This window comes from Chroicocephalus ridibundus, chromosome 11 (genome assembly GCF_963924245.1).
Source record: "Chroicocephalus ridibundus chromosome 11, bChrRid1.1, whole genome shotgun sequence".
NCBI classification, from domain to species: Eukaryota; Metazoa; Chordata; class Aves; order Charadriiformes; family Laridae; genus Chroicocephalus; species Chroicocephalus ridibundus.
In genome coordinates this window covers 19,303,029-19,318,718 of record NC_086294.1, presented here as the reverse complement: position 1 = coordinate 19,318,718, position 15,690 = coordinate 19,303,029, and the positions used below count along the sequence as shown (strand labels likewise).

Sequence of the window (15,690 nt, the reverse complement as noted above, 5' to 3'; positions counted from 1 at the left end):
TACTAAATGCTGGATGATTATTAAATTCATAGCTAAAATTTTCCTAGGAGACTTCTTCCCCTGCATGTCTCAGAACCTTTTATTTTGAACATCACAACTGAACTTGTTGAACTTTTTAAAAATTATAATTTTTCAATGGTAAAGAAACAACTTTTGCAAATGGCTCTCCATGTTCTTTGCCCAAAATCACAACAGTTGAAAAATTAAGACTCTTGAACTTGTTTTAATGAAGAGGGAGGAAACTTCAGAGGAGATTTTCCAACACACGCACATAAAATCGTGTTTTCTAGCCACCTAATTTTGATATCCTATTCTCATAAATTCAATAAAGGAAATACTTGAGAACCCATTAGTCATCAGAAGACTTCCAAGCATATCATGTTTATTAGGTAACCGATCTCCCTAATGCATCAAGGAGGCCGATTTTATTATTAGGGTTTGGAGAAACTGTGACAGTGATTTGCCCAAGGTCATACAAAAAGTCAATGACAGGCCTGGGAACAAATTGAATCCAAGCAATAAAATCACATCAGATGCAAGATCTGGTTTTAAAGGAATTGTCGTTTACCAGTAAGGTAAAACCAAATCAAAACAAAATTCTTGGGGTAATTTACATATGCTGCAAATTAATCAAATTAATTTTATTCTTCTTGCCTGCTTCACAGTTAAGGAAAGAAGATGGGATAAGCTATATTTGGATAACACTGAACCAGCAGTATTTGCAAAGAATCCGTCTATTTTTGTCTGAAAAAAGAAAAATGCTAGAAATGAATGTCAGTCTTGAAATTTAATGAAATTTCAAAATATTCTACCTTTATAAGTCTTTGGTAAGAGTGTATTGTTTTCCTCTCTTGCTGTAAGTTTCATGCAGTATGTTTGTTTATTCAAAAATCTGCATTTTTATGCAGGATGAAAAAACAAGATTATCAGATTTAAGCAATAAACTATCTAAATGGCTGTTGTTAAGACTTTTACAAATCCTCACAGTATGAAACAAGCTATAATCTGGGTTTGGGGAACATTTTGATGACAGCCAACACATAAGGCAAAATTCACATGGTTTCAAGCTCCATTAGCAATCTGGAACTGAAGCCAAGTTCACAGAATCGAAGGATCTGCAAAAAATATGGTCTGAGCAGGTCTCTCTCTTGGGAAGGGAAAGATAAAAATAGGGACCCATGATTTTATGGGATAATATTTTGGCTTTTCTGTCCCAGAACTTCAACAGAAATTAGAGAAGGCAAGGACACATCAGATGGTATCAGGAAAAGCAGTTTGCTGGATGCACACCTGAACTCTTTAGGAGACCTGGCTCTAATCTGGAAGGATCAGCTCCTCATCCCAAGGGATTTGTTTCATCATTTCTGCTGCTAATTGCCCCTCTTCCCCCACCCACAGACTATGTTCAGCCCTCCTTGCAGTGCACGCATCGCTTGGGTTTCAAACCTGCTGCAGTGCTCTCTGGATGTCGATGCCTTGTCCCCAGGGCACAGCCGGGTTGGCAAGGCAGTCCCCGGCGTTGCCACGACGGGAGATGTCGATCCTCTGCCTCCGCAGGTTCTGAAATGCCTCGGCCATCACCCGGACGCCATCGTATGTTAGGGCCGATGTGTACTAGAAAGAGAAGAGGAGTTGTACGTTGCCGTTAGGGTGAGCCGACCTCGGGTGTGCTACACTGGATCGCCTCACAGCAACTTTTCAGATGACTTGCCCTCTTTTCATCCTCCCATTTATGAAGTTCAACACTCTCTTGCTCCCTGCAGTCACTACTGTCCTGTTGACTCGTGAAAGTTTGTGCCTCCTCACCTAGAGGATGGGAGAATGAAGGGGAAGCTCCTGACGCAGAGCTAAGCGTGGTTCTGCTTCGCCTGTCACTCTTCTAGCCCAGCTGCCTTCAGTTCGCCCTCCCTGAAGAGGACTCAGCCTCAAAAGCCATTCACCTTTTTACGTGAGTCTTTCTCTTTAATTAGAATCATTGACTTCAACTTTTAAGGAATACATTATACAGTGTAAATGTGAGATACGCAAAATCAAACAACAAGTGACCCTTTCTGGTCACAGATGGAGGCCAGAAAATTCTACCTCAATGTGCAAAAAAGTCTGCAAAAGATGAGTTTATTCAAGCAGAAGCTTGTACAGAAACTAGTGTAAAACTCTGGCACGAAGAGTAACCATTAGAGTTAACTCCTTCTCCTATGATCACCTACTGATTTATTTGTTTGCAACTTTCTTAAACTAATACTTCCTAAGTTGACATTTCTATTGCTGAGTGTTTGTCACAAGCGTATTTGTTTTCAAATGTCAGATAGAACAAAAACAACCTCCCCCCTCCCTCGCCCCTTAACAGCTTCAGGGTCTTCTGTGTTAGGAATTAAAATATGTTTCCCCGCTGCTGTACACGCGGATTTGTAATGCTCACAAAGAACATCTGGAAAGACTTTATTATCACTGAATATCTAGTAAACAAGTCAAAGGTTAAGAAGTTAATGAGTCCTTTTTTTAAATACATATATATATATATACTGAACGTTATGAGATGCTTAATCCTTAGCTTTGAGGAGGGTAAAAGCTAGGAGACTGAGTGAATACACCAACTTGTGTATTTCTTAGCATGCAGCAACTCCTGCCTAGTAAAATTTAGACAATGTTGAGGCACCTGGAAGAGGTAATGTTCATAATTATATCAAGTGACGGGTTTTCACAGTGAGATTAAAGAGCTCTGTATGATCACGAAGAGGTAAGCATAACTTGAACTGAGCCACACGGACCCTAAATGAAATGGGTTTTTTTATACCACTTGCCTTTGGCCTCTTCCAGTCCACACGAGGATGCTCCCTGGCATCATTATTCCTCCACTGCTGCATGATCCTGGCGGGAACAGCATCCGTGTAATTCACCAACTGGAAGCCAGTTACATTGGCTCCGCTCTCCTTGAATTTGGTCAGGTCAATATCCATGAATCCCTAGTACAGGAGAGAAGCAGGGGAAGCTCATCAGAGGAACACATCCCTGGGTGGATAAGAGGAATCCTACCTATCAATGCATCTGGCAACCAGTTTACGAAAAATCTCTTCCTTCTGCAAGGTAAGGTCCAATTCAAGAGAGGCACCACTTCCCTGACCGTGGGGTGAACTTGCCTTTCTCACAGGTTCTCAGCTGGCCGTATCCCGCAGTTTCCAGCCAGGGAGACAAACAATTGTATTAATAACAGCTCATTTGCAAGAAAGCTAGCAGAATAATGGAAAAATATATCCTGAATAATGCTTAGATGAAAATAACTAAATTCTCAAAATCTATTAGCGAGAATTATTCACCAAGCTCTAACTTTTATGCAGAATTATTCACCAAGCTCTAACTTTCATGCACTTTGTCACCAACAGAGAGTGTGCTTCTTTTCAAGTCACAATTTGTCTGGAAAAACAAATCTTGAACTTTAAGCAGATTAAGAAGTAAATGGTCAGTCAGCCTGCCACAGGAGCCCGTCTGTTAGAAAAGACAGGCTGTAGAATTTGCTAATTTGGGATAAAAAGGGGTACTTTTTTGGACTTCAGATTACTAATGAAATAGATTTCTTTCATTTGTCTATTGTTCTTCCCTACCTCTTGCCCACTACATGTGATGAAGACAAGTGCGTGACTACACACGTGTATTGGGGTGGCATTGTAGAGTTAGTCACTCCCGTTGAGTCAGAGGTAAAAAATAATTAGAGATTCACTGCAAACAATATGGAGAAACGGTCATTTTTTGGTCTGCCAGCTTTGATACTATGTCTTCAGCGCTGCTGTTATGCCAAACTGTTTGCTGTGCCTCCTTGCACAATGCAGGTGCTTGAACAGAGACTGTGCGCTCCTGCTTGGGCTGCTGCGTGTGGGACAGGCTGCAGTCTGGTGTTTTTTCCTTTGAAACACAAGCACAAGGGATGGAGGCAACTATTTTCCCTAGTACTATTAATAACCGTAATGCATAAGGGAAAATGAACGAGAGGACTATGAACAACGCAATCACTTGAGCAACAGAAGATCTTGTTCAAGCTCTGCCTTCCCTCTCTCCTCCAGCACATGCTGCTGGAGCATGTTCTCCATAGGCACCTTCTAAACTTACCACTGGGTTTCTCTCCCTTGCGTGCTCTCAAACATATGATGATGGTGTGAGCTAAAAACCCATCACGTTATTCCCATGAGACAGTGGTCAAGTTCCCAAAATGGTGCCCTCTGTGCATAGGCTGAGGGAGCTAATTAGCTCATTAACTTCCAAGGTCAGGATCAAGCCGTTAGACAGCAACCTGGTTTGGGAACAGACAGCTTGCAAGGAAAAGACTAAATTGCCCTCTCACATCAGCGTCAGACTGAGGGAGTCGTAAGTGACTCACAAATGTCTTTAAAGACATCCACACTTTTTCTTCCGGCTTTTTATAAGCAATTTGGCATCCACTTAGAAGGCTGAGGATTGGATATAGGTGTACAGATGCTCTAAATAGATTATTTGTTTTGCTTCAAAGTGCAGTGATTTAGGTTAAAAAAACAGTGATATTTCGTGTGTACGTATTCCTCAGAATGCTGGTTAAACCCACATCAATCTTTTTTGTAATTGCTAGCGTAGGGGTTTCAGAAAGCCAGAGCTGTGATTAGCGAATAGGAAATGCAGCAGTATAATTGTCCCTGACATCTTAATGCATTTCAGGCCAAGTGTTTTTTGACACGCAGAGCTCCTAAGGTTCAGTAAGAGGGACCTCACAGGTTGCCAACTGGTTATTCATGGCTACGACCAAATTACACTGACATTTTGCTCCTGGGAGGTACCCAGGGGAAAAAGATCTGTCAAAAGAAACTACCATACAGCAACTTGAAGTTCGTGCCACCAGCTCCTCCTCGGAAGGCCTACAAAGGCATGGAGAAAAGTCCAAGTTCACAATAGACTATGAGCAAGATGCCTGGTGTATTCAGCCCCCTCAACAAGCAGATTTAAATAGGAAAAGTTAAAAAAAAAAAAGGTTATGCCACCAGTGATGAGACAGCAGCAGTCGAAAACACTGTCTTTCACTGTTTTCCCCAAACGAAACCATTCTGAATTTAAAGCAAGTATTCAACAATATTCATTGGGATAAAATTTTAAAATAATGTGAATAGACAAAAGGAATTATTTCTTCCCAAAGACTGTACTAATTTTTCCCCACTGATTGACACAAATCGGGTTCTTTAAAGAATGTGGAGAGCTCTGAAGATTCTCCAATTGTTTCAGGCAGTTGGGACCATAGAGGACACCATTAACCTCGAATACATCTTTACATTTTGGCTGTTATCAACTGCTGAAATAACTGTTTTCACCTGTTATCCCCCCTCCACATGCCCCAGTACAAGGTCTGTGTAGGAACGGTCCCAATTAGAAAGGAATTTTAATCACTGCACCACTGAAATCTGCTCAGAGCAGGCCTGGATGACACGACAGCCCATGAACTGGGAATACCAGAGGTCAGACATTTTAGAAAATAATTCCCAGGAGGAATTCTTGCTGGCTAACATATGAACAAGAAAATGTCAAACGTTATGCAAACTGGCTCTTGAAAATGCTTCTATTGACAAAGTGGCATCAGGAATTAAATACGCCTATCTGTCTTTCTGGAATATCACTCAGTGCTTGTAGGAAACAGGAGAACAGGAGAATTACAATCTTTGCAAGTAAAGAAGCCATCAATCATCTGTCACCTTGTACTAACTACAGCTACATGTAGCAAAAAAAGGGATCTTTTATTTAGTTTTCAGTTGGCTGTACTTGGAAAACAGAAAATAAATTCTTAAAAAATGACTAAGGAAAGACTGCAACCCATTACTGAGGGGCAGCAGACATGTTTTTGCAGCAATATGTTTAGTATCAACTATTTTGAGAAAGATCCAGCACAGAAATGCTTCCCTTTGCCATCCAATTAAGTAAAGCAAGAAGTGAACAGTGCTGGAATGGCGTAATCCATGGGACCTCTGCGGTCCCATGGAGTGGTCAAACGGGTTTGAAACCATTTCAAAAATCTGCCAAGGATTACTGGAGAAAGCTTGCATTGCAGCCACATCTGGAGCACAGTGGGCTGTTCAGGGAAATGAGCTGAGCCCCTGGAATTTGGCGATATGTGAATTTCTTCAGGCTCTTTAGACCTGAACCATTTGTTGGACGTGAAATATCTGTTGTTGGACTTACAGGTATCCGGTTTCCTCTCCCTAGGCTGGACTGCCAGTCCCCCGGGGAGGAAGAGGAGCAATACAGCAACTCACGCTCCCGCCCAGATGCTGTGCCAGCACCCTTGGCAAAGCAGGCAGAGAGGGACCCAGGGACACCACAGAGCTCCCCAGGGCCCCAAACAGGGTCACTGCCCAGGATGTAGGTACTCCCGGGGAGACAACACTTCTACAGGCGCAGTTCTCTCTGGGAACCATCAAAACCAGGCTGGAAGGGACCCCGCGTCAGCCAGCCCACCCCCTGCCCAACAGCAGGGTTAGCTGTCCCTTCGATTTAAATTCACTTTTCAATATCATCTCGGCAAACCAGAGAATATGGCCTCCTGCCTTGCGTATGCCTGGAAAATGCCTGGCTTTCTCTGAATGCCATCGAATTAGCAGGCTGACAATAAACCATAAAAATCTGGACCCATCTGTGCTGATGGGCTGAGACAGCCTCCCTCCTCCACGCCGGCTCTGACTCACAGCATCTGCAACACACAGTTCGAGCAACAGCCAGGCTCGGTTCAAAGGAGGAAACTTGCTCTTTACCCTGTACCATGGACTCTTCTCTCTGCATTAATGAACCTCGCAAAGCCATTACATGCAGAAGTCCTGCTGCTAGTAAATAACACGGGGAGCTGTTACAGACACCTTCGTGTGTTCAAATAGAAAACAGAACGGTATTGGGAAGGGTTTTTCCTCATTGTGTTTTCCTTGCTGCATCTGTTCTTTATGCTGCTCTTAAACTGAAAACATTTTTCAGCTAAAGGTTGTTTTACTGTCCCATTCACTGCCTTGGTTGCTGGGAGAGGTGTCAGCAAGTCACACATTTGTATTCCTCTCCACTGGTTGTGGGCTCAGTCATCAAAGGAAATGCATAATGCAGGAAGACTGATGACTTGAAATGGTCCTCGTGAATCCATCTTGATTAACCGGTCCACGAAGGATCTGCCTTGAAAAGAAAGTCACCCCGAAGTGAGCCAGCTCCTTATTCATACCCTGAACACCAGGAGGAGCCAAGCCGCTGAGCGGGCCGTGCAGACGGCTGTGGGACGGTGCAGGGAAAGCCTCGCTCCTTCGTGCATGACCCTCCGCAAATCTGCCAGCACCACTTACTGCCCTGCATGTCTCCCTTCACCCTCATACGTCACTGCCTCACCGTACTAAACCACTGCCTCCTCTCTGCGCACTGATGACACCGGGAGGCATTGCTCCTTCTGGGACATCATCCCAGCCCGCGGGAACGCCGCAGACGGCAGCAGCCTCACCTCCGTACCCGGACATCAACTGCTGCATGCCTCCAAATTCCCTCTGTATTTCACTAAATTACTATTAATTGCTGGCACTTTCCCTGCAGGGTGCCTCCTGCAGTATAATTGTGCCTTTGAAGCTGCGGTAACAGGCGGCGAGGGCTGAGCTCTGGGCAGGCTGCAGCTGATCGTCTCATAAACCTCCCCGCAGCCCAGCTGCAGCACAGCTTAAAATCTCCTTGCCTTTGCTCTAAGTCTTGGCTTTTCCTGTGAGAAAGAACACTAGAGAGTCTCCTTGAAGACTGACACATTTCTGAGAAACACTGTTGTTTTCTCTCTTCCTTCTGCATCTTCTGAGCCCTCCAGATGTCCCTCCGAGAACGGCAAAGCTCGTCTCTGAATGAGGAGATGGAAAATGCCCCTTTCTGTTGAATTGCCTGGAGAAGTCTTGTTGGCTGAACCTAACGCAATCCCCTCACCCCAGGAATGAGTGTTGGGCTTTTTAGTCCCTTTCTGTCTGGGATGAAGAGACCGGCGTCTTTTTTTTTTTTTTTTGGGAGTCACACGCTGAAATATTCCTTTTTAAGCAAAAAGCATTTAAGCAATTCACCTTGAGCTTGGGTGGGCACTACAGAAACCTGTGGCAGCATCAGGAAACTGGTCCAGCTCTCTTTAGATGCTATCCAGGTACGGTTTGCAATGCCAGACTGTTTCCTGCTCGCAGACTTTATGATTATAAGAAACTTTGCAAAGCAAAACAATTGCTTCTGAACGGCTGTAGATGAGCTGAGTGAATGCAAAGTGGCTCCTGTCATTCCAAGGTATGCCGGTGTCTTTCTGCAGGGAACGAGAAGTCGAGTGTTTCCAGACGGAGCATCCCAGATATACCAAATTATCTTCAAGCTTGACTTCTCCAGTAAAGCATCACTCCTCACTCCCATCACTTTGTATTAATACGGAGGGTACGTCAAAAAAGAGCCCATCTGCTCAAGTCTCTTTCCAGCATGCCTTCCAACAGGAGAGGCTGCCTTCTCTTCCGCAGAATTAATATGTCAAAACTCATCATGGCAGCAAAACGTGCGAGTCCTCACTGTAAGACAGAAGTAAGTGAAGAAGAAAGGGAAAAGAAAGACGGGAGGAGGGGGCACTTACAGACAGGGTCCCAGTCCTGCAGTCTGGTGAGCCTGTCTGGTCCTTGTCTATCGATGCAAAGCAAACCAAGTCAGGTGAGGATCCAGACTTCAAGGACATGGGGCTGGAGATAACCAGCAACTTTTTGTTGTACAGCTCTGCAGGCATAAGATTTTCTTTGTGATATTATTTGCAGCAGCCCTATCCTACCGCTGCTGCACATTCTGGACATAAACGATCATACCCATCTTGTTGGAAAGCTCAGTCCAGGCAGAGGGACAGATGCTCTAGGTGGATGTTTGTGCTTTAGAGATCTTTCAGACGAGAAACTGATTTAAAGGTTTGGGAAATGTGCCGTGTAGTGACAGATGCCAGGACTTCAATCAAAGATATGATTAAGGGATGACCTGATCATAGTTTACAAAGGACCAAAACATTAGTAATAGAATATTTGGTCTAACAAACAGAAGCATAAATCTGATGGAGGAAGCTGCAACTAGGCAAGTCTGGACTAGAAAAAAGCACTGATGAAGTCACCATGAGGAAGATACTACAGATTTACACGTCACCCCTTGCCAGTTGAGCCAGGGTAATGGGTTAGGAGACTACAAATGGCTGAGGAAACCTGTTAGTTTAACACCATTTTGCTGAGATTTAAGCAAACACATTTTTCCTTCCAATGGCTGTAATATAATCTGTCAGTTACTCACCTGATGCTCAGTGATTTTTTTAAGCCACGGTAAGTCACTCATGCTTTTGAGCCCTCATTAGCTACTGCAAAAATCCTTCCAAGGTTGCAGTTCATATTCTCCCGTGTGGGCAATTTTTGTATCAAACCCAGATGATTTTCTCTTATATGAGACACACTAATTCAAGCAAAAATTAATTCAGGGCACTGCTGTGTCTTTTACTATCAGTAACTCAGACAAGATAATGTTATAAGGGTTTATTCTGCTTGATAATATTTGAATCAGGACATAAAAGCCGTTTGGAAGCGAAATGCAGACCTCAGAAATTTCACTGATAGATATAATGCCTCCCTCTGCCTGGAAAAGCAAGTTTTCTCACGAGTCTACCTGCACCAACCTCCCAGAAAGAGTCTAACTGGCATAATTTTAGAAACCTAAAAATAACTGAGGCCATCTCTTTCCGACATTAGAATAGCATTTTTGCAAGACCAGGCAACTTGAGATCTCACCAGGACAAGAAGCTGACGGTGTACGCATCCTTTCGGAAACTCCCACAGAACAGGGTTTCCAATCAAGTAGTGATGCAAACCTGAGTGTTCCTGACCTTGTTTGTACCTTCCGTCAGCAGTACTTCAGGGGGCAGGAGACAGCTTTAATAACTGAGGGTGATTAAAATAAACATGGCAGCTTTCAAGCTGATGGGAGCCTGAGAACCGCAACGCTTTAGCTCCAGGCAAGCTGAATCAGGGGATGGATGCGGGCAGCGGGGCCGTCGACACACGGCCAGCGCCACGGGTCACACTTGTGCTGCGGCAGGTACAGCTTCTTGCCCTCGGCTCGCACCCAGCCCGGGCACGGCAGACCCTCCCCACGCAGCCACAGCCCAGGCTGTGGGATGTACACGTGCTGCAGGGCTTTAGGGGAGCAGATCTCTGCCCGCACTGGGAGAACTTTGCTCCCCGGGGATGTGGATGTCCTTTCCGACAGCCAGTTTGGAAGGGAATCCCTTCACTGTCTGCCCCATCAGGTCATTGTGTCTCAGCCCTCGACGCAGAAGTTCTCCGTTCTCTTTTTTGGGGGAAAAATCAAAGAGGTCCACTTAAAGCACAGATGAACTGAATCAAACTAGCAGATTTTGCCTGACTCCTGCACAAGCCACTCTGCTGGCAAAGCTGCTGTGCTGGTAACCACCAAAGCCACCACAACTGCTTGCGAGGTGAAACTCTGTCCATGGCCCAACTCAGCCCTGATGCATGCTGATGTAAAATGGCACAGGAAAAAACGCTTACCTCTGCTCATCAACTCTGTTTTCACTTCTACTCTTCCCTGCTACCTCTAGCATCAGCAATCTCATACACTTATCTGTTCAACTTCAAACAAGAGCATTTGCTAAAAGAACAACCTGGACTAATGTGCCAGGAGAAAGAAATGCTAAAACACTGTATGTGGCAGCTGTCCTTCATACTTTTCTTTTACAGACAGGTCACGCAAATGTCACTTATTTTAAGACAAAGATTTTCCTCTGCCCAAGAGAGCTGATGTTCTCCCACTACTGACAGTGGTCAGCCTACGTCCCCGGCACAGGGCAAACAGATACATGAGGCCAAGGTTAGGGGGAAAAAGCCTCTAACATCAAAAGAAAGGAATCCCAGAAGTTTCTAAGCTTGCTCTTCTGATAGTATTGACTATTTTTTTTCCTTTGTGGCTGCTAGACTGATGCTTTCAAAGGCTGAGAACAAAGCTTAGAAAAATAAGACTCACAAAACCAAACACTTTTTAAAGTTGGCAAACCCCTCTGAGTTCCAAAAGGAACAGACACACACAGAGAGAAAGAGAGAGACGATTGCAACCCCCCAGTGCTGGTACACCTGACAAGTATCCAGGCTGGCAGCTGGGAAAAGCTAATTGTGGGTAATTTTAACGGGTACCGGTCAAGGCTCAGTTTTCATGAGTTTGAAAAGCCACAGACAGTGCCAAATTTGCCTCCAGGAGAGGCAGGGACGCTCACAGGAACCCTTCCTTTGGCAGCGATGCTGCAGACAGACCTTCGTGGGATGGGCAGGGCTGAGCAGACAAGACAGGCTGGGTCTTTAACAGGCACAGCAGATTCGGAGAAGGCTGTTTGCCCGTGGCCTGAGGTGCAGAATGGTTTCATTTTGTTTGTGAACACAGAAATATTATTGTCTCACCTTGGCAACAGCAATTTCACTGAAAAAGAAAGTTGTTCCTGCTAGGAAATACTAGCTTTCATTTGCTGTACTTGTCAAATTCTGCTCGGTGCTTTACTACAGCTCGCCTGACAGCAACCGCTGGGCAAACAAGCGGTGATTAATGCAAGCCAGTTGCTCTTTGTTCGTGAATTGTCTGTGACCAGACAGGGAATTCCTCCGTGTTCAAAATGGTTGATTTTTGCAGGCCGTATTCAGCCTGGGCATTGTCTTGCAAACTCACTTGCTTTGTGTTCCTGATGTAACACCAGTTTGGAGCTGCTGTAACTGGGTAGTAGTGTGCTGCTGCTTGGTTTTTTGGACAAGTACAGCTCTGAACAAGCGTGTAGACAAAAAATACAAACTTCAGTGGGGTTATCCATAAATGTTTCCCAACGTTTGCTTCAAATATGTAATTTCCATAATTGATTCTCCATGGGAAAGGGCCCAAGAAGTTTAGGTAGTGTTGTAAGAAATTCAGGTAGTGTTGTAAAAGGCAGGTATTGAAAATTCATCCCCTTGTTTCAGCTAGTGCGGGTAACTTTGGTGGCTACGAACCAGCTGAGGGCTCACTTGACTTGTGCAAGGCAGAGCCTGTCCCAGCCAGGGCTGGGAGCCTTATCTTCATCCAGGATGAGAGTCCTAAAATTAGGACTCCATCAGTCAGCACAGGGGACAAAAAAGAACTCATTTGGAAATGTTCAGGCCCTTGCAGTTTTTAGCTCCTAATTTATTCTCTTACAATCCAGTACTCCAGAATGAGGCACTTCCACAAAACTGGGCTGTTTTCTAGGCGTGCGGGTGTGGACATGACAGTACGTGTGTGTGTGTGGGCAACGCACACCCTGTCATCTTAGGACTTGTCTACAGGGGAAAATGTGGGGTGTTTAAGGTCTATCCACTATGTGTATGAGTCAGTGGGAATAAATTAGAGCACGTTACACCCTCTGAAGGCTCTAATCCAGGCAATGAGATGTCCTCAGAAGAGGGTAAAACCTACTTTGAACTCTTGGATCAGAGCATCCGCACTATCGCTTAACCCTGCCAGACACCCACTTCCCACGTTCTGCCAATCCCTTGTAACATCCCAGCCATCCCCGCACGGAGGGGCTTGCCGTCCTTCCTCCCTGCCATACGGTCTCAGAAACATGGGATCTCCACGGCCTTTTTGCCATTCTCCTTGCAGAACCGATCAGCGAGTAGCTCTCGTGTGGGTGCAGCACATCACAGAAACTCATTTGGCTTCTGGTGCCAGGACCTGCCCGTGCGGACGGCAGAACCACAAAGCTTGTCCTGCCCTGGAAAGGGCCTTCTTAACCTTCAGGAATGCTAGTTTTTTAATAGTTTTCCCACGTTGTCTGATTATCCTCTCCTCTCTTTCCACTTTTGGGTGGTTTTTTGGTTTTTTGTTTTGTTTTTTTTTTAATATTCTTGTCTATGGAGTTTGCCTCTTGTGCAGTGCTGGGTTTTAAGGAGCAGGAAAGACCAAAGGAAAAAGCTTGAATTCCTTTCACTCTCCTTCTTCTCCCCCCACATCAAAGTTGCTTGAAAAGCCCAGCTAGTAAGAGTGGGTTCTGGTGGTCCCGTCAGACCCTGTGGGTCCCGGGGACCCGAAGCACCCTCCACTGAGCTGCAGCTGGGAGGCAGAACCTCCCTGCTGAGGGGCTGGGAAAATGAAAAGCCTTTTGCTCTGAGTTAATTATTTATAACCCATGTTGGCTGCGTATGCAGCCTCTTCCAGTCAGCTCTGTCTTCTCAGCATTTGTGCAAAGGCTAAGAAAACAAATTAAAGATGGGTAAAGTGTGCTTTCTCAGGCTGAAAGTGGGAGAGCATCGTATCATAAGACAAAGGGAAATGTCCTTCAAAACTCCAACACCTCAGTATTAGACCACCTCATGCTTTTAATTTATTTATTCTTATGAAACCATGCAGAGAGAAGAGGTGCTATCATTCTCATTTCACCTTCCGCATGGGTATACATAAAAGCGCAGAGACGCACACGCTCCCGCTGCTCCAAATAGCTTCCCTGCTTAACTTTAACGAAGGGACTTTCGTAACCACCTGAAGGCCAGGACCTGGGTTACAACAAATAATAATTTTTTAAAAATTAGCAACCAAAGTTATTGGCTTCTCTACAGTTTGCATGTCTCCCCCTGCACAACGTAACATTTTTAACTTTGTAATTACATGGTAGGCACCCAGCGCAGAAGTGCAGGGTCAGTATCAGAGCATCGCAGGGTAATTATGTGGCCATTTTTGTCTTGTAAATTACAGAGTTATCTTGGGATGGAGAGAAGGAGAACGGCAGCAACTGCTTGACTAATTGGTAGTTTAAAGTTTAATTACCCTGGGCCTGACGTGCTGCCTCGCAGATGCAGCTGCGGGAGGGAAGAACGGCTCCAGACCCTGCACGGACACAGCAGGTCCTGGGGGGAGCAGCCTCAGCCCCCGGCTACCGACACCAGCCCGTCCTCTGCTGTGCATCGCCCTGGACGGACGGACACATCTGGGGAGGAGAGGGTAGGATCTCTGCTGTGGAAAACCTCCAGCTGTCCTATGGATTGAGGCTGTTCCTCTCTTTCACCACTTCCCAGACCTCCCTAGGCAGAGAAATTCTCCAGCCTCCTAGGAGAGGACAGCCTGGCGCTCCAGAAAGATGGCCCTGCTGCTGCCCAGCACAGCTCTGTCCTCCGGCAGTGCCTCCCTGCACTAAAGGGAGAACCCTTTCCTTAACGAAATCTTTAAATCCAAGGCATTCCTTACAGCCATTGACAGTCAGATTTGATTTAGCACCAACTTGCAGAATAGGTACCTATTTTATTTTTACTGGAAGGTCAGAGGAATCTTGGTGCATCGTCATTAACAAGTCTGCCCTTAGTGGGGCTCTCAGGATGGCTGCGAAACACTTCACTTTGGGGACACACACTGAAGTGGAATTAAAACTAGTTAGAAAATGCAAGCTGTTACCAATAGTCAACAACTTCTTGATGGCCTGACTAAAACAAGCTGGAGGGCAATACCAGGACCCCAGGTGCCCATGACGTGCAAAAAAAAAAAATCATTATAACAACAAGCATTAATTGACAGTTGGCTTAACTGGCTTTGAAAAGATGCAGATTGAGTCTGGAGGCAAAAAAATAAAATAAAATCCACCAACCTTGGAGATACCCTGGAGATGATCTTGCTGGCTCAAGATAGAAAATACCATAAGGAGAACACTGCAAAGGACTTTGGTATTTTTTCTACCCAAAAGGTGGATTAGAAAAAAGACTTGCAGCTTAGTAATTGTAAGTATAGTGCTTTATAAAATACGAGATACTAAAAAAAAAAATGCCAAGGGCAACTCACCAAATTTGCCAGAATGTAGTGGTAGCCATTCCCATTCTTTTCAAGCTTGATGATCTGCAAGATGAAAACCAGGGATATTTAGCGGAGACCAACTAAGGAAGTACAGCTTCATTTATCTACCCTCTCCATTTTTCCCTGATGGGACTGTTCGGTTGAAGACCGAAAGACATGGCAAAATAAAAGTTTGTAATGTTGTTAGAGGAAGGACAGAGCTTTCACACGTGATATTTGAGCATCAAGTCTGAAATTAGACAGGGGAAGATCCCCAAACAGATTCCACAGGCAGGGAGAAATAAATTGCCTGACCCAACCTGTTTCCAATGGGCTCAGGGATAAAAACGCAGTGCTTTTTCTAAAAAAAAAGGTTAAACAAGATTTATATTTCAGACATTAAAGGAACAAAGTGGGGAGCTGGGGTCCATTTGTCCTGTGAATGCAGCCGAAATACTGAGCAAGACTAGAGAGTTATTCTGCACATCCTCCCATCTCCAGCCCCCGCCGCACACACCTACCCGGGCGAGATGTCAGGACATTTAGACTACAGGGCAATTTTTCTCCTTTACTGCACTGGGGCAACTTCAAGCCACATCTCCAGAACAAAGCAAGGCACTCAATAGAGGATTCCCCTCGCACGCTCATTGAGATTATTTATATCTTCGTACTCATGATGTCCCAATAGATGTTCTTTGCCACTTACTCCTTTCTCCCTGATGCCTGTAGAGTCCGTTTTTTACTCTCTTTTATCAAGACAATTACTTACAGATCTGTAGCGTTTGAAAGATTCTGTGTTAGCTGGAAATTTTCCCTTGCCTAGGTAGAAAGGCATCATCTGTTGCAGGGTTGCCTGTCACTACGGGG

At 44.9% G+C, this 15,690-nt stretch overlaps 1 protein-coding gene across 2 annotated transcripts in view; it reads right to left on the bottom strand.

The window, feature by feature from the left end:
- The window catches only part of GRIA1 (glutamate ionotropic receptor AMPA type subunit 1), a 132,898-nt gene that overhangs the window by 50,117 nt on the left and 67,091 nt on the right, over window positions 1–15,690 (bottom strand). For both annotated transcript variants that reach the window (XM_063349576.1, XM_063349575.1), the window contains exons 5-7: window positions 14,833–14,886; window positions 2,802–2,963; window positions 1,447–1,614 (exon numbers count right to left, since the gene is read on the bottom strand). In XM_063349576.1, coding sequence (XP_063205646.1) covers window positions 1,447–1,614; window positions 2,802–2,963; window positions 14,833–14,886 — 384 coding nt within the window. The remainder of the gene's footprint in view (window positions 1–1,446; window positions 1,615–2,801; window positions 2,964–14,832; window positions 14,887–15,690) is intronic.